This window comes from Nerophis lumbriciformis, linkage group LG08 (assembly GCF_033978685.3).
Source record: "Nerophis lumbriciformis linkage group LG08, RoL_Nlum_v2.1, whole genome shotgun sequence".
Classification (NCBI taxonomy): domain Eukaryota; kingdom Metazoa; phylum Chordata; class Actinopteri; order Syngnathiformes; family Syngnathidae; genus Nerophis; species Nerophis lumbriciformis.
The window spans coordinates 56,670,001-56,693,496 of record NC_084555.2 but is presented as its reverse complement, the minus strand read 5'-3'; the positions used below and the strand labels follow the sequence as shown (position 1 = coordinate 56,693,496).

Below are 23,496 nucleotides of genomic sequence, written 5' to 3'. Positions count from 1 at the left end.
ATACAGTGACCTGGATGAATGAGAACATCCATACACTTGAATTATTACTATACGCTATATTTCATCATCATTATATACTATATTTATCAAATCATGTCCTCTTTTCTTCCATCCAGATCAGGACTCGGAGGGGAAACGTGTTCAAGACATGTTGTCGACCATCTCAAAACCACAGGTTGGTACACACCAGTGGTTCTCAATCATTTCTTTATTTTTCTCATCTGTACAGTGTGTGTCAAGATAGTTCTTGATAGTCCACCCTGTCTCGATAACTAACGTACAAATCAGACGCCGGCAGTGGGAAAAAAATACATTAAAAAGCCTTGTTGAGATTTGCTTGGCTTGAGCAATACTTAATGTGACCACATGAGGGCAGCATCAGCTCATCCTTCATGGAGTACAGCACATCTGAATATAATAACTAGACACAATAATATTGAACATTAAGAAAAATAGACAGGCCATCATTTGCTTATCATTCTTCTCTCTTAATATAAACTTCATTGTTTTGCTTTTTTTCCAACTCTAAATCTGATAATACACACTTTGATCTACTTAAAATGTTTATTATCTCATTTATTGGGTGTTTGTACAAGGTTGGTATGATTAACACATGAAATAGGCTCCATACAAATACATTTATCCTAACATCATGTTGACACAAGCGCAGGTAATATCTACCTACGCTTGAAGCTGCCACTTCAGCGGTGCCATTTCGACATACAGCTACAAAAGTAAAACACAACGAAAAACAATATTTTACTTGTGTTAGTTATCCATCCATCCATCCATCTTCTTCCGCTTATCCGAGGTCGGGTCGCGGGGGGAGCAGCTTAAGCAGGGAAGCCCAGACTTCCCTCTCCCCAGCCACTTCGTCCAGCTCCTCCCGGGGGATCCCGAGGCGTTCCCAGGCCAGCCGGGAGAGATAGTCTTCCCAGCGTGTCCTGGGTCTTCCCCGTGGCCTCCTACCAGTCGGACGTGCCCGAAACACCTTCCTAGGGAGGCGTTCGGGTGGCATCCTAACCAGATGCCTGAACCACCTCATCTGGCTCCTCTCCATGTGGAGGAGCAGCGGCTTTACTTTGAGCTCCCCCCGAATGACAGAGCTTCTCACCCTATCTCTAAGGGAGAGCCCCGCCACTCGGCGGAGGAAACTCATTTGGGCCGCTTGTACCCGTGATCTTGTCCTTTCGGTCATGACCCAAAGCTCATGACCATAGGTGAGGATGGGAACGTAGATCGACCGGTAAATCGAGAGCTTTGCCTTCCGGCTCAGCTCCTTCTTCACCACAACGGATCGATACAGCGTCCGCATTACTGAAGATGCCGCACCGATCCGCCTGTCGATCTCACAATCCACTCTTCCCTCACTCGTGAACAAGACTCCGAGGTACTTGAACTCCTCCACTTGGGGCAAGATCTCCTCCCCAACCCGGAGATGGCACTCCACCCTTTTCCGGGAGAGAACCATGTACTCGGACTTGGAGGTGCTGATTCCCATCCCAGTCGCTTCACACTCAGCTGCGAACCGATCCAGTGAGAGCTGAAGATCTTGGCCAGAAGAAGCCATCAGGACCACATCATCTGCAAATAGCAGAGACCTAATCCTGCAGCCACCAAACCAGATCCCCTCAACGTCTTGACTGCGCCTAGAATTCTGTCCATAAAGGTTATGAACAGAATGGGTGACAAAGGGCAGCCTTGGCGGAGTCCAACCCTCACTGGAAACGTGTCCGACTTACTGCCGGCAATGCGGACCAAGCTCTGACACTGATTATACAGGGAGCGAACTGCCACAATAAGACAGTCCGATACCGCATACTCTCTGAGCACTCCCCACAGGACTTCCCGAGGGACACGGTCGAATGCCTTCTCCAAGTCCACAAAGCACATGTAGACTGGTTGGGCAAACTCCCATGCACCCTCAAGGACCCTGCCGAGAGTATAGAGCTGGTCCACAGTTCCACGACCAGGACGAAAACCACACTGTTCCTCCTGAATCCGAGGTTCGACTATCCGGCGTAGCCTCCTCTCCAGTGCACCTGAATAGACCTTACCGGGAAGGCTGAGGAGTGTGATCCCACGATAGTTGGAACACACCCTCCGGTTCCCCTTCTTAAAGAGAGGAACCACCACCCTGGTCTGCCAATCCAGAGGTACCGCCCCCGATGTCCACGCGATGTTGCAGAGTCTTGTCAACCAAGACAGCCCCACAACATCCAGAGCCTTAAGGAACTCCGGGCGGATCTCATCCACCCCCGGGGCCTTGCCACCGAGGAGCTTTTTAACTACCTCAGCAACCTCAGCCCCGGAAATAGGAGAGCCCACCACAGATTCCCCAGGCCCTGCTTCCTCATAGGAAGACGTGCTGGTAGGATTGAGGAGGTCTTCGAAGTATTCCCTCCACCGATCCACAACATCCGCAGTCGAGGTCAGCAGAGCACCATCCTCACCATACACGGTGTTGACACTGCACTGCTTCCCCTTCCTGAGGCGGCGGATGGTGGTCCAGAATTGCTTCGAAGCCTGCCGGAAGTCTTTTTCCATGGCCTCCCCGAACTCCTCCCATGTCCGAGTTTTTGCCTCCGCGACCGCTGAAGCCGCACACCGCTTGGCCTGTCGGTACCTGTCTGCTGCCTCAGGAGTCCCATGAGCCAAAAGAACCCGATAGGACTCCTTCTTCAGCCTGACGGCATCCCTCACCGCCGGCGTCCACCAACGGGTTCTAGGATTACCGCCACGACAGGCACCAACTACCTTGCGGTAAAAACACAATGAAAAACAATATTTGACTTGTGTTAGTTATGAGATATGCAATTAGATCATGGTGATACGGGGGTTAGTGCGTGTGCTTTGCAACACGAAGGTCCTGGGGTTCGATCCCCGGGCTCGGGGTCTTTCTGTGTGGAGTTTGCATGACTGATAGGTTGATTGGCAACACTAAAATGGTCCCTAGTGTGTGAATGTTGTCTGTCTATCTGTGTTGGCCCTGCGATGAGGTGGTGACTTGTCCAGGGTGCACCCTGCCCAAATGCTGCTGGGATAAGCTCCAGCGACCCTGAAAGGGACAAGCGGTAGAAAATGGATGGATGGATGGCAATTAGATCACACTTTGCTGGATCAAAAAAAAATACTCTGTTACAGTTTATCTTATTATGAATTTCATATTTTATTTCCTGATTTGCTTGAAAGGCCCAAAAATATATATTTTTACTGAAAATGTGCTTTTATTTTCAATTAACTAAAAATACATGTTAGCACCAGGTCATAAAACATCACTGTGGCTGTAGGCAACCTCGGGGTGTAGTTGTAATGAATCCACTAGTATTAGCATCATTTTGAGCTGTGCATGCACTTGTAAACAGGATTTATTAACCTTTACCTTTTACCTCGTGGCACAACTTTTTCACTACAGCGGGGTCCGGGGCCCACTCAAATATTAACATTGAATTATTAATCTAACTCTTGATTTTTCATGGACGCCCCTGCTTATTTCAGCAAGCCACATTCTGCACGCGTTACAAAAACGTGGCTTCATAGTAAAAGAGCGCGGTACTAGACTGGCCTGCCTGTAGTCCAGACATTGAAAATGTGTGAAGGCTAAAATATGAGAAGGGAGACTGTTGAACAACTTAAGCTGTACATCAAGCAAGAATGGGAAAGAATTCCACTTCAAAAATGTGTCTCCTCAGTTCCCAAACCTTTACTGAGTGTTGTTAAAAGGAAAGGTCATGTAACACACTGGTAAAAATGCCTTTTTTGCAATGTGTTGCTGCCATTAAATTCTAAGTTCATGATTATTTGCAAAAAAGAATAAAGTTTCTGAGTGTGAACATGAAATATCTTGTCTTTGCAGTCTATTCAATTGAATATAAGTTGAAAAGGATTTGTTGTATTCTCTTTTTATTGACCATTTACACAACTTCACCGCTTTTGTACTTTGTATATTATGTCATGTAATATTTCAAGTGTTTTGTCAGGTGTCCAACGTGCAGGCCCGATCGGCACGCTTGTCTTGGGCGGCCCCCGAAGGCCTGGCGAGCCGACACAGCAACGGCGTGCAGGCGTCGTGCTCCTACGAGGTGTTCCTCTCGGACAAGGGGCGTGACGGGAAGTACCGCCTTATTTACAGGTAGGAACTTGATTGTAGTCCTGCGTGAAGTGGCAGCGTCTGACTGTTTGTGTGCTCAAAAGTGGCGAAGACGTGGAGTTCGACATGAAAGATCTGCGAGCGGCCACGGACTATCACGTACGGTAAGTCGTGTCGCGCCACGTTCACTTCCTGCTCGCACTTCCGCTTCCTTGGCCTCACCTCCCGTCTTCTGGTGCCGCCTGCAGCGTGTGCGCACTCTTCAACTCGGCGCGCGGCGCGTGCACTGAGGCCATCTCCTTCACGACACACTGCGGCGTTCCTGACATCCCGCTCGCGCCCAAACTTTCCCACCGCACTAAAAGCACACTCACTTTACAGTGGAAGGTAATCATTTTATTTTATTTGACTAGTCAAATGTAGTACCAACTACTGCATTCATTGGAATTATTGACACTGTTTTCCACAGCCACCAGGCGACAACGGATCCAAAATCACAAACTACCTGCTGGAGTGGGATGAGGTGAGTGGGTTGCATCAAAATATGTCACATGACTGACGCCATGTTGATGGAATTACAAACATCTAGCTCCTTTTTTTAATGCTTCACTAGCTTTTTATCGTTTTTATTAAAACGCATGTATTGTTGGTCTCAACCAGTAGTGAAAATGTGTGTGTGTATATATACACACACATACATACATACATATATATATATATATATGTGTGTGTGTATATATACACACACATACATATATATATATATATATATATATATATATATATATATATATATATATATATATATATATATATATACATATATATATATATATATATATATATATATATATATATATATATATATATATAAATATATATAAATATATATATATACTGTATATATATACATATACATATATACATATACATATATACATACATAAATATATGCATACATATGCATGTTACTTTTGCGGACTCAGCATTTTTTAATGCACACTGAATATGAACATATATACTATATATATATATATATATATATATATATATACCGTATTTTCCGCACCATAAGCCGCCCTGGGTTAAAAGCCGCGCCTTCAATGAACGGCATATTTCAAAACTGTGTCCACCTATAAGCCGCCCCGTGTTATAAGCCGCATCTAACTGCGCTAAAGGAATGTCAAAAAAACAGTCAGATAGGTCAGTCAAACTTTAATAATATATTAAAAACCAGCGTGATGTGGGCGCGCATGGAGTCGTATATCAACATGGACGGAGCTGCGTGAAAAAAGCCACCCGGCCTCTTCGCGTAAACTTACCTTAACCACTCGCTCATCTTTTCTTCATTCATCCATCCCTTCGAGTTAGCTTTTATGATGACGCCGGCTGGAAAGGTCTCTTTTGGCAAAGTCTTCCTTTTGAATATCACCATGGGTGGAAGTTTCTGGCCATTAGCATGGCAAGCTAGAACCACAGTGAAGGATGACTTCTCATTCCCTGTGGTGCGAATATTCACCGTACGTGCTCCCGTTGTATCCACAGTGCGGTTCACAGGAATATCAAAAGTCAGTGGAACCTCGTCCATGTTGATAATGTTCTCTGGCCGGATCTTTTTTTCAGCTATCTTCTTTTTACAATATGCACGGAAAGTAGCCAGCTTTTCTTGAAAGTCTTTAGGCAGTTGCTGTGAAATAGTAGTCCGTGTGCGGATGGAGAGATTGCGTCTTTTCATGAACCGGAAACCTGTCGCTTAGTAGGAGCCATTTTGTGGTCTTTACAGATGTAAACACACAAAGGAAATGAAACGTAATATCCGCGCGCTTCTTCTTCTTCTACCGGGGCGGGTGGTTGCTTACAGTAGAAGAAGAAGCGCTTCCTGTTCTATGGGGGCGGGTGCTTACCTTGGCGGTTGCTTGCGTAGAAGAAGAAGCACTTCCTCTTCTACGGGGAAAAAAGATGGCGGCTGTTTACCGTAGTTGCGAGACCGAAACTTTATGAAAATGAATCTTAATATTAATCCATATATAAAACGCACCGGGTTATAAGCCGCACTGTCAGCTTTTGAGTAAATTTGTGGTTTTTAGGTGCGCCTTATAGTGCGGAAAATACGGTATATATATATATATATATATATATATATATATATGTCAGCAAAAGTAACATGCACCACTATAGTAAGCGCATTTTAAAGTGCACGCAAAGTGAGATGGATGCTGCCAATAAGGGCAACTTAAGAGCAGGAGTTTGCCTCCAACCACATACGTGGTCACTGATGCTGCTTTGTTTGTGTCATGGCGTCCAGGGCAAGAAGAACAGTGTTTTTGGGGAATGTTACTTCGGCAGCCAGCGACACTGCAAGCTCACGCGACTTTTCCCCGCCTGTGGTTACACCTTCAGGGTGGCTGCACACAACGACATCGGCGCAAGGTAACTTCTATGTCAACACCTGACTTCTTCTCTATACACACACGTACTGTATATGTATATATACATATATGTGTTTGTGTGCGTGTGTTTGTGTGTGTGTTTATATAAGCTAAATGTTTTGGTGTTAATGTGTTTTTTGTTTTTGTTTTTTTAAACTGCAGAAAAATGTAATATAAATATGAATGAATATGACTTTAAATAAATAATTTAACCTGCCATTAACTATGAGCATAAATCATTCGCTTACATCAGCTTGTTTTCTTAATTTATATTTAAAAATGACTTTTGGTGGTACAATAAATACTCATGCTTTCAAATAATGAATAATTGTGTTATTAATTAGATATCAATCAAAACAACTGATTATTATTGGTGTCCCAATGGTCCTGTCATGTCTGTGTAATCATGTTTTGTTTTAAGTCATGTTTTGTTTAGTTTCTGGCTTTTCACTCCCTTGTCTTGTTTGCATGATTACCCATTAGTTTCACCTGTTCCACGTTTGGACTCATTGTGCACTCTTGTTTGTCACCATAGCAACCATTAGTTTTCACCTGTCACGTCACGCACCTGTTTCACGTTTTGAGTCACGCACCTGCTTTCACTAATCATGTCCATAGTATTTAAGTTCATTCATTTTCTGTTGTTCGTCCTGACGACATCCCCGCATTTATGCCCCCTGTCACACTCTGTCCACCTCTGCGCACTTCATGTCCATGCCAAGTAAGTTTGTTTATTATTGCCACAGTTAGTGTTTTTTTGTTGTTCATAGTTTTTTTGCCCCCGTGCAAATCTTTTGTTTTCGTTAGTCAAGTTTGTGCATCCGCCTTGAGCGCGCCTTTTGTTCCTTTGAGTGTTATTATTAAATATGTATTCACCTACAAGTCATATCCAGTCCAATTCACTTGCACCTCGGGAGAACAAACCAAGCCACAGTCCAAGTCATGACAGGTCCAGTCTGACCTACATTGGATGTGCATGTAATGTGCAAAATGAATCAATGTTGCCTTTTACTTTTTTTCCACGCCATAGCTATATTTTTTATTTTTTAAGAATCGTATTTATTGGAGAATTATTTGGCATCAGTTACGTATTTATAATGATTACATACAAATACAAAAGCTGTTTTTGAAGCTACTTTATTTTATTAGATTTAGTTGTATTTTATTTTATTTCATTAATTGTTATTCTTTTTTATTTTATTTTGTCTTATTTATTCTATTTGTATCTTATTTTGTTACGTTTTGCTTTGCTCCTGCAGCGGCTTCAGCCCGGAGGTGGTCTGCTACACCATGGGCACCTTGCCCGCCCTGCCTCTAGCACCACGTCTGGTGCGGGCGGGGGTGTCCTGGGTGACCTTGGAGTGGGGGCGACCTGAGGGCGGCCCCACTGACGAGCAGCTGAAGTACACGCTGGAGATCCAGGAGGACAACAGCGTAAGTTAGCAGCAAAAGGCGGGAGGCGTCCTAACGCATGCTAATGGCTAGGTGCTGGTGTTCCAGGGTGCAGACTTCCACCCCAAGTACACGGGAGAGAAGGCCAGCTGTACCGTAGAAGGCCTGAAGAGGAGCACGCAGTACAAATTCAGGGTGAGTCACGCTTTTTGTTTTACAAACAACAACAGAGCGGCTTTTTTTTTTCAGTGGATAACAACAACAAGATCAAATGAGACAAAAGATCTTCACATTTCATAACATTTCAATCAATCAGTCAATCAATGTTTATTTATATAGTCCTAAATCACAAGTGTCTCAAAGGGCTGCACAAGCCACAACCACATCCTCAATACAGAGCCCACATAAGGACAAGGAAAAACTCACCCCAGTGGGACGTCGATGTGAATGACTATGAGAAACCTTGGAGAGGACCGCATATGTGGGTAACCCCCCCCCCCTCTAGGGGAGACCGAATGCAATGGATGTCGAGTGGGTCTGACATAATATTGTGAGAGTCCAGTCCATAGTGGATCCAACATAATAGTGAGAGTCCAGTCCATAGTGGATCTAACATAATAGTGAGAGTCCAGTCCATAGTGGATCTAACATAATAGTGTGAGAGTCCAGTCCATAGTGGATCTAACATAATAGTGAGAGTCCAGTCCATAGTGGATCTAACATAATAGTGAGAGTCCAGTCCATAGTGGATCTAACATAATAGTAAGAGTCCAGTCCATAGTGGATCTAACATAATAGTGAGAGTCCAGTCCATAGTGGATCTAACATAATAGTGTGAGAGTCCAGTCCATAGTGGATCTAACATAATAGCGAAAGTCCAGTCCATAGTGAATCTAACATAATAGTGAGTCCAGTCCATAGTGGATCTAACATAATAGTGAGAGTCCAGTCCATAGTGGATCTAACATAATAGTAAGAGTCCAGTCCATAGTGGATCTAACATAATAGTGAGAGTCCAGTCCATAGTGGATCTAACATAATAGTGTGAGAGTCCAGTCCATAGTGGATCTAACATAATAGCGAAAGTCCAGTCCATAGTGAATCTAACATAATAGTGAGTCCAGTCCATAGTGGATCTAACATAATAGTGAGAGTCCAGTCCATAGTGGATCTAACATAATAGTGTGAGAGTCCAGTTCATAGTGGATCTAACATAATAGTGTGAGAGTCCAGTCCATGGTGGATCTAACATAATAGTGAGAGTCCAGTCCATAGTGGATCTAACATAATAGTGTGAGAGTCCAGTCCATAGTGGATCTAACATAATAGTAAGAGTCCAGTCCATAGTGGATCTAACATAATAGTGAGAGTCCAGTCCATTGTGGATCTAGCATAATAGTGAGAGTCCAGTCCATAGTGGATCTAACATAATAGTGAGAGTCCAGTCCATAGTGGATCTAACATAATAGTGAGAGTCCAGTCCATAGTGGATCTAACATAATAGTGAGAGTCCAGTCCATAGTGGATCCAACATAATAGTGAGAGTCCAGTCCATAGTGGATCTAACATAATAGTGAGAGTCCAGTCCATAGTGGATCCAACATAATAGTAAGAGTCCAGTCCATAGTGGATCTAACATAATAGTGTGAGAGTCCAGTCCATAGTGGATCTAACATAATAGTGTGAGAGTCCAGTCCATAGTGGATCTAACATAATAGTGAGAGTCTAGTCCATAGTGGATCTAACATAATAGTGAGAGTCCAGTCCATAGTGGATCTAACATAATAGTGTGAGAGTCCAGTCCATAGTGGATCTAACATAATAGTGAGAGTCCAGTCCATAGTGGATCTAACATAATAGTGAGAGTCCAGTCCATAGTGGATCTAACATAATAGTGAGAGTCCAGTCCATAGTGGATCTAACATAATAGTGAGAGTTCAGTCCATAGTGGATCTAACATAATAGTGAGAGTCCAGTCCATAGTGGGTCTAACATAATAGTGAGAGTCCAGTCCATAGTGGATCTAACATAATAGTGTGTGAGTCCAGTCCATAGTGGATCCAACATAATAGTGAGAGTCCAGTCCATAGTGGATCTAACATAATAGTGAGAGTCCAGTCCATAGTGGATCCAACATAATAGTAAGAGTCCAGTCCATAGTGGATCTAACATAATAGTGAGAGTCCAGTCCATAGTAGATCTAACATAATAGTGTGAGAGTCCAGTCCATAGTGGATCTAACATAATAGTGTGAGTCCAGTCCATAGTGGATCTAACATAATAGTGAGAGTCCAGTCCATAGTGGATCTAACATAATAGTGAGAGTCTAGTCCATAGTGGATCTAACATAATAGTGAGAGTCCAGTCCATAGTGGATCTAACATAATAGTGAGAGTCCAGTCCATAGTGGATCCAACATAATAGTGAGAGTCCAGTCCATAGTGGATCTAACATAATAGTGAGAGTCCAGTCCATAGTGGATCTAACATAATAGTGTGAGAGTCCAGTCCATAGTGGATCCAACATAATAGTGAGAGTCCAGTCCATAGTGGATCCAACATAATAGTGTGAGAGTCCAGTCCATAGTGGATCCAACATAATAGTGAGAGTCCAGTCCATAGTGGATCTAACATAATAGTGTGTGAGTCCAGTCCATAGTGGATCTAACATAATAGTGTGAGAGTCCAGTCCATAGTGGATCTAACATAATAGTGAGAGTCCAGTCCATAGTGGATCTAACATAATAGTGTGAGAGTCCAGTCCATAGTGGATCTAACATAATAGTGTGAGAGTCCAGTCCATAGTGGATCTAACATAATAGTGTGAGAGTCCAGTCCATAGTGGATCTAACATAATAGTGAGAGTCTAGTCCATAGTGGATCTAACATAATAGTGAGAGTCCAGTCCATAGTGGATCTAACATAATAGTGTGAGAGTCCAGTCCATAGTGGATCTAACATAATAGTGAGAGTCCAGTCCATGGTGGATCTAACATAATAGTGAGAGTCCAGTCCATGGTGGATCTAACATAATAGTGAGAGTCCAGTCCATAGTGGATCTAACATAATAGTGTATTTTCCGCACTATAAGGCGCATCTAAAAACCACAATTTTTCTCAAAAGCTGACAGTGCGCCTAATAACCCGGTGCGCTTTATTACGATTCATTTTCATAAAGTTTCGGTCTCGCAACTTCGGTAAACAGCCGCCATCTTTTTTCCCGGTAGAACAGGAAGCGCTTCTTCTTCTACGCAAGCAACCGCCAAGGAAAGCACCCGCCCCCATAGAACAGGAAGCGCTTCACCCGCCCCCGGAAGAAGAAGAAAAAACGCGCGGATATCACCGTACGTTTCATTTCCTGTTTACATCTGTAAAGACCACAAAATGGCTCCTACAAAGGACAAGGATCCGGTTCATAAAAAGACGCAATCTCTCCATCCGCACACGGATTACTACCGTATTTCACAGCAACTGAACCGCACTGTGGAACGGGAGCACGTACGGTGAATATTCGCTCCACAGAGAATGAGAAGTCATCCTTCACTGTGGTTCTAGCTTGCCATGCTAATGGCCAGAAACTTCCACCCATGGTGATATTCAAAAGGAAGACCTTGCCAAAAGAGACCTTTCCAGCCGGCGTCATCATAAAAGCTAACTCGAAGGGATGGATGGATGAAGAAAAGATGAGCGAGTGGTTAAGGGAAGTTTACGCGAAGAGGCCGGGTGGCTTTTTTCACACAGCTCCGAAGGCGAACACACCTTCACTAAGACGGGCAGATAGCGCCGGTCGACATACGCCAACATCTGCCAGTGGATCGTAAATGCCTGGGCAGATATTTCGGTCACAACTGTGGTCCGAGCTTTCCGGAAGGCAGGATTCACAGAACTGCTGCACAACAACAGCGACACTGAATCCGATGACTTCTACGAGACGGAACCGGCCATTTTTGGATCCCACGCTTGCGCAACTTTTCAATTCGGACACCGAAGACGAAGAATTCGAAGGATTTACGAATGAAGAATAACTTCAGAAGGTGAGCGCTATGTTTATTTTGTGTGTTGTGACATTAACGTTCGAGCAACATTATGTTGCTATTTATTGCTCTACACCATTTTGAATTTTACTATGTTTGTGATTGCACATTTGCGTACATTTTGGGACAGAGTTGTTAGAACGCTGGTTTTCAATATATTATTAAAGTTTGACTGAACTATCTGACTGTTTTTTTGACATTCACTTTAGCGCAGCGTTTTTTTGACATTCACTTTAGCGCAGCGTAGGCGCGGCTTTTAGTCCGGGGCGGCTTATTGGTGGACAAAATTATGAAATATGTAATTCATAGAAGGTGCGGCTAATAATCCGGTGCGCCTTATAGTGCGGAAAATACGGTAATAGTGAGAGTCCAGTCCATAGTGGATCTAACATAATAGTGAGAGTCCAGTCCATAGTGGATCTAACATAATAGTGAGAGTTCAGTCCATAGTGGATCTAACATAATAGTGAGAGTCCAGTCCATAGTGGGTCTAACATAATAGTGAGAGTCCAGTCCATAGTGGATCTAACATAATAGTGTGTGAGTCCAGTCCATAGTGGATCCAACATAATAGTGAGAGTCCAGTCCATAGTGGATCTAACATAATAGTGAGAGTCCAGTCCATAGTGGATCTAACATAATAGTGTGAGAGTCCAGTCCATAGTGGATCTAACATAATAGTGAGAGTCCAGTCCATAGTGGATCTAACATAATAGTGAGAGTCCAGTCCATAGTGGATCTAACATAATAGTGAGAGTCCAGTCCATAGTGGATCTAACATAATAGTGAGAGTTCAGTCCATAGTGGATCTAACATAATAGTGAGAGTCCAGTCCATAGTGGGTCTAACATAATAGTGAGAGTCCAGTCCATAGTGGATCTAACATAATAGTGTGTGAGTCCAGTCCATAGTGGATCCAACATAATAGTGAGAGTCCAGTCCATAGTGGATCTAACATAATAGTGAGAGTCCAGTCCATAGTGGATCCAACATAATAGTAAGAGTCCAGTCCATAGTGGATCTAACATAATAGTGAGAGTCCAGTCCATAGTAGATCTAACATAATAGTGTGAGAGTCCAGTCCATAGTGGATCTAACATAATAGTGTGAGTCCAGTCCATAGTGGATCTAACATAATAGTGAGAGTCCAGTCCATAGTGGATCTAACATAATAGTGAGAGTCTAGTCCATAGTGGATCTAACATAATAGTGAGAGTCCAGTCCATAGTGGATCTAACATAATAGTGAGAGTCCAGTCCATAGTGGATCCAACATAATAGTGAGAGTCCAGTCCATAGTGGATCTAACATAATAGTGAGAGTCCAGTCCATAGTGGATCTAACATAATAGTGTGAGAGTCCAGTCCATAGTGGATCCAACATAGTAGTGAGAGTCCAGTCCATAGTGGATCCAACATAATAGTGTGAGAGTCCAGTCCATAGTGGATCCAACATAATAGTGAGAGTCCAGTCCATAGTGGATCCAACATAATAGTAAGAGTCCAGTCCATAGTGGATCTAACATAATAGTGTCAGTCCAGTCCATCGTAGATCTAACATAATAGTGTGAGAGTCCAGTCCATAGTGGATCTAACATAATAGTGTGAGTCCAGTCCATAGTGGATCTAACATAATAGTGAGAGTCCAGTCCATAGTGGATCTAACATAATAGTGAGAGTCTAGTCCATAGTGGATCTAACATAATAGTGAGAGTCCAGTCCATAGTGGGGCCAGCAGGACACCATCCCGAGCGGAGACGGGTCAGCAGCGCAGAGATGTCCCCAGCCGATACACAGGCGAGCGGTCCACCCCGGGTCCCGACTCTGGACAGCCAGCACTTCATCCATGGCCACCGGACCTGTGCCCACCCCCCCTCCACAAGGGAGAGGGGAGCAGAGGAGAAAAGAAAAGAAACGGCAGATCAACTGGTCTAACGGGGGGTCTATTCAAAGGCTAGAGTATACAAATGAGTTTTAAGATGGGACTTAAATGCTTCTACTGAGGTAGCATCTCTAATTGTTACTGCTGGAACATTCCATAGTACTGGAGCCCCAATAGAAAACGCTCTATAGCCCGCAGACTTTTTTGGGGCTCTGGGAATCACTAATAAGCCGGAGTTCTTTGAAGGCAGATTTCTTGCCGGGACATATGGTACAATGCAATCGACAAGATAGGCTGGAGCTAGACCGTGTAGTATTTTATACGTTTGAATAATACACAATAGTCACATTGTTATGGGAGACACATTGCATCATGTCAGTAAGATAAGAGTTAAACCACGACAAAGCTAAGTCTGACATACCAATACGTGTTTTGATACGCTCTAATAAAATATTATGATGGACGCTATGGAAAGCAGCGCTAAGATGAAGAAGCAGCAACATAGATGACATCCATCGTTAGCAGTAGATCATTAGTCATTTTTGCGAGGGCTGTCTCCGTAGAGTGATTTGCCCTGAAAGCGGACTGAAAGGTTCACAGAGATTGTTAGACACTAAGTGTTCATTTAGCTGCTGGGCAACAATTTTTTCGAGGATTTTGTAAATAAAGGGAAGGTGGGACACCGGTCGGTAGTTTACCATGAGGTCAGGATGGAGGTTAGGTCTTTTGAGCAGAGGATGAATAACCGCTTTCTTGAAGGCTAGTGGAACAGTGCCAGAAGAAAGTGATAAGTTTATAATATTTAGCACTGATGGTCCTAATAATACAAAAAGCTACTTGATAAGTTTCCCAGGAAGTGGATCAAGTAAACATGTTGTTTGTTTTATCCCACTTACACGCCGTAATAGTTCCTCTAATGTTATTTCATCGAAAAGAGAGAGACTATTTTGGAGGGCACTATCCGTCGTAGATACAGTTGTATCTGTGTTAATAGAACCCAGTTGTAGCTGGGATGCGTTGTCTTTAATCTCCTTTCTAATGAGTTCAATTTTCTTATTAAAGGAATTCATAAAGTCATCTGCCGAGTGGGTGGAGCTATTGGGAGGAGTCCCTTGTTGGGTTAGCGATGCTACTGTACTAAACAAACATTTAGGATCGTTTTTGTTGAGGCGGATGAGATTTGAGTAATATTTAGCTTTAGCTAAGGTAAGCATGCGTTTATAAGTTATTAAACTATCACTCCATGCTTGATGGAAAACCTCAAGTTTAGTCGCACGCCATTTGTGTTCCAACTTTCTACATGATAGTTTATGAGCTCTAGTTTCTTCTGTAAACCATGGGGTACACCTTTTAGTTAGTTTCTTCTGTAAACCATGGGATACACCTTTTAGTTAGTTTCTTCTGTAAACCATGGGGTGCGCCTTTTTTTTAGTTTCTTCTGTAAACCATGGGGTGCACCTTTTAGTTAGTTTCTTCAGTAAACCATGGGGTACACCTTTTAGGGGCCCTTTTTTGTTTTAGCGGTGCTATACTATTAATGGTGTCACGCAGGGCGTGGTTAAAGTTGTTAGTGAGGTTACCAATAGAGCCCACATCATTAGGGAATGGTGCCATGACCGAAGGCAGCAGGTCAGCCAGAGTCATGGTTGTGGCAGTATTAATGTTGCGGCTGCTATAGCAGTTATTATTATTATTATTAGCTTGTTGACAAGGATAAATATGTTCAGCCATTATGACAAAAGAAGTCAATCATGTAAATATTGCAATTTGTTACTCTTATAGCCAGACCTAATTAGAATAATACTTTTTTGAAGACCAAATGAACCTCTTTTGACTTATGTAAATATTGTTTGATGATTGATTAATAAATGTGTCTTCTAATTTAAACATTCTGACACCAAATGTAACATTGCTTTTATATTCATTTACACATTAGTATCATTATCAAGTATTATTATCACTGGAGGACGAGAGCAAGCAAGGAGCAGGCCATAGGTGGGTAAAATTGTACTTAAGTAAGGGCACCATTACTTTAGAACAGGGATGTCCAAAGTGTGGCCCGGGGGCCATTTGCGACCCGCAGCTCAAGTTTTGGTGGCCCGTGGCATATTGTCCAAATAAAATCAGACGAAAACAACTACACTAAAAATGTAAGCATAATGAGCAAAAATATTAGCAAATTTGAATACTAATAATTAATACAAAGCAGACACATTGTTTTGTCTGTAAATGAATGTCTGTTTTAGAATATATATTATTTTTGCAAAATAAAATATCAAAACGGGCCCCGCATGCTTTGACTTTTCTGTATGCGGCCCTTTGTGGAAAAAGTTTGGACACCCCTGCTTTAGAACCTACTGTATGTATCAAAGTCAAGGCACATTTTCAGGACTTATGCAGATCCCAAATACAGATCAGCAGGTACCAGAAGGTAAGACAATTTGCTTTTGCATAAAATTGTGAAACAAAACAGCAGATAATATGTCTTACCTTATACACACAGCATAATAATACTCCTATGTTGAAGCACAGTACAATCCATCAAGGGGTGTGGCTTCGTAGCTTACCAAAGTCCTACTAAAACATTTTGATACATTTTTGAGCATCGTGTGTAATGTTCTATATTTTCAATGGATCATATACATTGTTGGTGTTGTTTGCTTGAGTCATATTGCAGTCTACACCTATCTCTTATGTGTGACTGCCATCATAATGCAGTCTACAAGTATCTCTTATGTTTGGCTGCCATCTACTGGTCACACTTATCATTACACCATGTACCAAATAAAATCGCTTCCAGGTCGATAAGCAAAACCAGAATTATGCCGTACATTAGGCGCACCGGGTTATAAGGCGCTCTGTCGAGTTTTGAGGGAAAAAAAGGATTTTAAGTGCGCCTTATAGTCTGAAAAATACGGTACGTCTCATTCCTGCTATCGTGTTAGGTCAGTATCGGTTAATACTCAAGGCTCCAATATCCGTATCGTATTAAAGAAGTGAAAAAGTTGTATTATGACACTAATATTAACCAGAGGTGGGTAGTAACGCGCTACATTTACTCCGTTACATCTACTTGAGTAACTTTTGGGATAAATTGTACTTCTAAGAGTAGTTTTAATGCAACATACTTTTACTTTTACTTGAGTATATTTATAGAGAAGGAACGCTACTTTTACTCCGCTACTTTTATCTACATTCAGCTCGCTACTCGCTACTAATTTTTATCGATCTGTTAATGCACGCTTTGTTTGTTTTGGTCTGTCAGACAGACCTTCAAAGTGCCTGCCTTACTGGTGACGTTTCACTCCGTTCCACCAATCAGATGCAGTCACTGGTGACGTTGGACCAATCAAACAGAGCCAGGTGGTCACATGACCTGACTTAAACAAGTTGAAAAACTTATTGGGGTGTTACCATTTAGTGGTCAATTGTATGGAATATGTACTGTACTGTGCAATCTACTAATAAAAGTTCCAATCAATCAATCAAAAGTGTGAAGGAAAAAAGTTACTTTTTTTATTTCAAACGTACATCCCGTCAAAAGCCTAAAGACTGACTGCACAGTTCCTGTCTTCACAATAAAAGTGTCCCTCCATCGCGCCTGCGCTTTCAAAACAAGAGTCTCCGAAAGCCAGCGCAAACAAGCTAGCAAGCTACGGAGTTTGACGCCAATATATTTTTTGTAAAGTGTATAAAAACGAATATGGAAGCTGGACAAATAAGATGCCAAAAACCAACCACTTTCATGTGGTATTAGACAGAAAGGAGGAACTTTTCTTCTCCATTTGAAAACGTGGACGTTATCATCACTACTGTCTGATTACAATCAATGCAAGTCATCAGAATCAGGTAATACACCAACTTATATTCTAGTCTTCATGAAAGAAAGGAATCTATATGTTAAACATGCATGTATATTCATTAAAACACCTTTAACATGTAAACAAAAACAGAAAAATAAACACATATAAATTATATACTGTATATATCAATGTATATGTATGTATATATATTGTTTATATCAATGTATATATATGTATGTATATATATATATATATATATATATATATATATACATATATATATATATATATATATATATATACATATATATATATATATATATATATATATATATATACATATATATATATATATGTGTGTGTGTGTGTATGTTACTCATCAGTTACTCAGTACTTGAGTAGTTTTTTTCACAACATACTTTTTACTTTTACTCAAGTAAATATTTGGGTGACTACTCCTTACTTTTACTTGAGTAATAAATCTCTAAAGTAACAGTACTCTTACTTGAGTACAATTTCTGGCTACTCTACCCACCTCTGATATTAACTGTCATACAAGTTTAAAAATAAGTTAACTTCCCTTTAGTATTAGGACATAAAGGCTATAAAATGCTTTGTTCACTGGCGTCATATTGCAATCTACACGTATCTCTTATGTGTGACTGCCATCTACTGGTCACACTTATCTTTTTTATTTTATTTTTATTTTATTTATTTTTTGTCCAGCAAATCATATAGTTGATGTAGATGCCCATTTGGTCACACTCATCATTACACCATGTACCAAATAAAATTGCTTCGAGGTCGGTAAGCACAACCAGAATGTTTCCGCACCGGGTTGTAAGGCGCACTGTCGACTTTTGAGAAAATGAAAGGATTTTAAGTGCCCCTTATAGTCCGGGAAATACTGTACTTGTTTCAGTTTGTATTTGATGGTGTCCAATAAGTATAAGAAATGATGAATATTCACAGGTGTGGACTCCAGGAATTGTGACAATCAACTTTAAAGTGTCTTCTTGTCCGCCCGCAGCTCATCACATCCAACATGGAAGGCAAGAGCAGTCCCAGCGAGGTTCTGGTCTGCACCACCAACCCGGACAAGCCAGGACCGCCGTCCGCGCCCTGCGTCGTAGCGTCCACGCCCTGCACCCTCACGGTCACATGGGGTGAGCGTCCTCACAATCACACAAACATGTTTATTGAAGTTCAGCGTGATAAAAGCTTCTTTCCCATCAGATCCGCCTCAGGACGACGGCGGTTCAGACGCGCTCACGTATTTGCTGGAGATCTGTGAGGGCTGTTCACAAGGTATGTTCTTTTATTGCAGAGTCCATCCTGTCCTGTCCAACTGAGCATCCGTTTCATTGGCTAATGTCCGCCTGCAGGAAATCCAATGTTCTCTTCTTTGTCTTAATGGCTGCAAATGAAAGCACAGGCTTTTAATTCAAGCCCACTTCACTTTGACTTCTCTCATCTGGAACTACACTTTAACCCTTAACAGTCCCATCTTATGCTTTTAAGGCTCCTCTTACAATCATCTACACCTTTTTTCTCTTTTTCACTAAATATATCAACACATTGGGCTTCACATCACCCAAAAAAAAAACACCAAAAAAAGATTAACGAAAAAAAAAAGCATTTAGAAAAAATAAATAAAAAATAGAATACGTAAACAGAAGCAAAATATAGTATGAAATAGGTTAGCATAGGCAGAAGAAGGTAAACAAAATTAATAATTAAAATAAATAAATAAAAAGAGTAGGTAAACATAAGTAACATTTGGTATAACGTAGGCAGAAGAAAGTAAACACGTAGGTAAACAAAAATAATCATTATAAAAAATAAATAGAAATAGGTAAACAGAAGTAAAACATGGTAAAACGTTGGTAAACATAGGCAGAAAAAAGTAAACAAGTAGGTAAACAAACAAATAATTAAGATAAACCAAATAAATGTAACGAATAGGTAAACATAAGTAAAACATGGTATAAAGTTGGTAAACAAACAAAAATAATAATTTAAAAATGTATAAAAGGAATAGGTCAACATAAGTAAAACATGTTATACAGTTGGTAAACATAGGCAGAAGAAAGCAAACAAGTAGGTAAACAAAAAAGTAATAATTTAAAATAGACAAAATAAATATGAAAAATAGGCAAACATAAGTAAAACATGGTATAAAGTAGGTAACATAGGCAGAAGAAGGTCAACAAAAACATTATCAAATAAATAAATGTAAAGAATAGGTAAACATTTGTAAAAGATGGTATAAAGTAGGTGAGCAGGCAGAAGAAGGTAACAAGTAGGTCCATTAAAAAACAAATCGTTGACGAACCCCAAGATGCAGGCTTGGTGCAGGAAAACATCATTTAATGTCCAAAATAAAGGTAAAACACAAACCAGGAACTAGGAGACAGGAAAACAGGAAACAAGGAACTAGAAGACCGCTCACAGACAGCATACAGCTAACGGCTAACCGCTAACAGCTACAGGTAGTAGCTACAGTGACGACGACGACAATACTCCAGCCCAGACTGGAGGGCAAGGCAGGTCTAAATAGCAGCCGGCTGATTGACAGCAGGTGCGGCCAGGTGCCAATCAGCCGCAGCTGAGGGGAAACAGCGCTCAGGAAGAAAAGCAGGAAACTGAACCAAAATAAGAGCGCTGACAGGAAACAAAAACAAACAGAGGAAAAACCAAAACATAACTAAACTGTCAGTGACGAACCTTACAAATAATACATAAAATATAGTAGGTAAACATTAGTAAAATATGGTAAAAAGTAGGTTAACAAAGGCAGAAGAAAGTAAACAAGTAGGTAAATAAAGAAAAAGTAATCATCAAAATAAGCCAAATAAATGTACAGAATAGGTTAACATAAGTAAGCATGGCATCAAGTTGGTAAACATAGGCAGAAAAAAGTAAACAAGTAGGTAAACAAACAAAAAAGTAATAATTGAAATAAACAAAATGAATATAAAGAATAGGTAAACAAGTTAAACGTGGTATAAAGTAGGTAACATAGGCAGAAGACAGTAAACAAAAAACTTTATCAAATAAATATAAATAATAGGTAAACATTTGTAAAACTTGGTATAAAGTAGGTAAACATAAGCAGAAGGAGGTAACAAGTAGGTAAATTAAAAACAAATAATAAAAAAATATAATAGGTAAACGATAGTGAAATATGGTATGAAGTATGTAAACATAGGCAGAAGGTAAAGAAAAGGTAATAATAATTTAATATATGTATATGTGTGTGTGTTATATATATATATTTTTTTTAAATTTTATATATATATATATATTTTATTTTTATTTTTTATTAATTTATTTATTTTCATGGAAATGATGTGCGCACAATGCTGGCATACAAGCCGCGGCTCATGTTAGTCAACACACACACACACACACACACACACTCACAGCAACGTGCAAGTAGAAACAGTGTGAAGACTAAAGAGGGAGAATGGACGTATTTTGTCTTGAAAGCTAACGATGCAGGTGCAGCGATAAACACTGAAGCTTTAAGCTCAAATGTGAACACAAAAACCCATCAAAGCCTAAATACTCATCATTTTGGCCATTTGCGGCACAAGAAAAATAGGTCAACTGATGTCCCGAGGATTTTTTTAAATTGTGTGTGTGTGTGTGTGTGTGTGTGTGTGTGTGTGTGTGTGTGCAGCGAGCCAATGGGAAGTGGCGTACAGCGGTCCATCAACAGAGTGTGTGTGCGAGCGGCTGGCAGCGGGCAGCGTGTATAACCTGCGGGTGTGCAGCATCACCACCGGGGGACACAGTCAGGTAGTCCTTGGCTCCTTGACGTTTATATCGCATACAGAGCTTCACCGTGACCTCATCTTCTCCTCTCCTCTCCTCCCCTCCTCAAGTGCGCCACGAGCGTTCCAGTCCGCACTTTAAGCGTGCCGCCGGGGCCCTGCCAGCCGCCGAGGATTGTGGGTAAAGCCAAACACAAGGAGGTGCAGTTGGAATGGGGTATGTGGATGTATTTATCTATTATTATATCTTTTTGCTGCTTTCATGCTGCCTTAATCGCCCTCTGGCTGCCTGCCGTGTTTACCCCGCCTGCCCTAATCAGAGCGCTTCAGCCTTAATGGAGGTCTAATTTAGCAGCCTCGTATTGTCGTCAGAGCACCTGTTGGCAGGCGCTTTTTTCCCAGCATGCAACGGACGGAAAGCGCTTGTGTTTATTTCTTTTTTTCACCACTTTGGTCTGATTGCCACAATTAACCACAAGTTAAGGTCACCCATAATGCACCGGGTGGCTTTCCACACTTCTTTTAACTGGAAACAAGCTTGTTTGTGGTGAAGGCCACATATGGAGGGAAATTACTGACAAAAATGTTTTTACTCACGCCCAACCAATCGCAAGTTTGATCCATACATCCATCCATTTTCTACTGCTTATCCCTCTCAGGTGGGCTGGAAAAAAAGATGTTCTTCCGTTAAAAAAAACATTCACAAGTATATGTTTTCTGCAAGTAAAAACAACTTTGTGCAAGTATAAAAATAATTGTTCTGCAAGTAAAAAAAATGATATGCAAGTATAAAAACACATTTCTTCCATTCCAAAAGATTCACAAGTATAAAAATAATTATCTTCAATTAAAAAAACGATTCACAAGTATAACAATAATTTTTTGCAAGTAAAAAAACAATTCGCAAGTATATAAACAGTTTTCTTCAATTAAAAAAACAATTTGCAAGTAGAAAATTATTTTCTTCAATTAAAATAACTATTTGAAATTATAAAACTATTTTTTTCCATTACAAAAATGATTCACAAGTATAAAAACTGTTTTCTTTAAATAAAAAATGATTCGCGAGTATAACAATAATTTTCTGCAAGTAAAAAAAAACAATTCGCAAGTATAAAAACAATTTTGTTCAAATAAGAAAACAATTTGCAAGTAGAAAAATAATTTTCTTCAATGAAAAAAAAAATTTGCAATTATACATATATTTGTTTTCCATTAAAAAAATGATTCGCAAGTATAAAAATAATTTTCTGCAAGTAAAAAAAAAATGTCTTCAATTAAAAATACGATTCGCAAGAATAACTATAATTTTTTTAAAGTAAAAAAAATATTGTATTTTTATAAATGGCTGTGATGTTGTTTGGCTATTTTTGGATTGTTTTGTGTCATGTTTGTGTGTCCTCTCAATTGCTCTGTTGATTGCTATTCTGAATGTTGCTGGGTTTGGAATTGGAATTGAAATTGGATTATTATGGTATTATTGTGTATTATTTTGTTGGACCGATTAATAAAAAAACAAAAAAAAAACGATTTGCTAGTGTATAAAAAATGTCTTCAATTAAAATACAATTCGCAAGTATAAAAATAATTTTCTGCAAGTAAAAAAAACGATTCGCAAGTATGTAAACAATTTTCTTCAATTAAGAAAACGATTCGCAAGTATAACAATTATTTTTTGCAAGTAAAAATACTATTTGCAAGTATATAAACAATTGTTTCAATTAAAAAAATAATTCGCAAGTAGAACAATTATTTTCTTCAAAAGTGAAATAACAAAATAATTATCTGCAAGTAAAAAAACAATTTTCTTCAATTAAAAAATACAATTTCAAGTATAAAAACAATGTTCTTCAAGGTTAAACCTTTGGCAGTAAAATTCCACCCGAGGTGATCCACACACTTAATTGGCCCTCCACAACAACAGGTGGTGCTGCTGAGTCTATTTTAAGGCCGCCAGAGCTCCTGGTATTTTGCACATGGGGCCCTCTGTCAAAAAACACCAAAGAAGAAGAAGAAGAAGAGGAGTAGTGAGTAAAATGGCTTACAGAAGAGAGTGGAAACAAGCTCAACCTGTAAGTTTCCCCTTGGCAC

At 40.4% G+C, this 23,496-nt stretch overlaps 1 protein-coding gene across 4 annotated transcripts in view; it reads left to right on the top strand.

Moving 5' to 3' along the window:
- The window catches only part of fndc3ba (fibronectin type III domain containing 3Ba), a 200,357-nt gene that overhangs the window by 133,101 nt on the left and 43,760 nt on the right, over positions 1–23,496 (top strand). For all 4 annotated transcript variants that reach the window (XM_061969219.1, XM_061969218.1, XM_061969220.1 and 1 more), the window contains 12 exons: positions 117–175; positions 3,981–4,132; positions 4,195–4,254; positions 4,339–4,477; positions 4,560–4,613; positions 6,396–6,520; positions 7,779–7,953; positions 8,020–8,106; positions 18,657–18,792; positions 18,863–18,934; positions 21,312–21,430; positions 21,517–21,622. In XM_061969219.1, the coding sequence (XP_061825203.1) occupies positions 117–175; positions 3,981–4,132; positions 4,195–4,254; positions 4,339–4,477; positions 4,560–4,613; positions 6,396–6,520; positions 7,779–7,953; positions 8,020–8,106; positions 18,657–18,792; positions 18,863–18,934; positions 21,312–21,430; positions 21,517–21,622 (1,284 nt within the window). The remainder of the gene's footprint in view (positions 1–116; positions 176–3,980; positions 4,133–4,194; positions 4,255–4,338; positions 4,478–4,559; positions 4,614–6,395; positions 6,521–7,778; positions 7,954–8,019; positions 8,107–18,656; positions 18,793–18,862; positions 18,935–21,311; positions 21,431–21,516; positions 21,623–23,496) is intronic.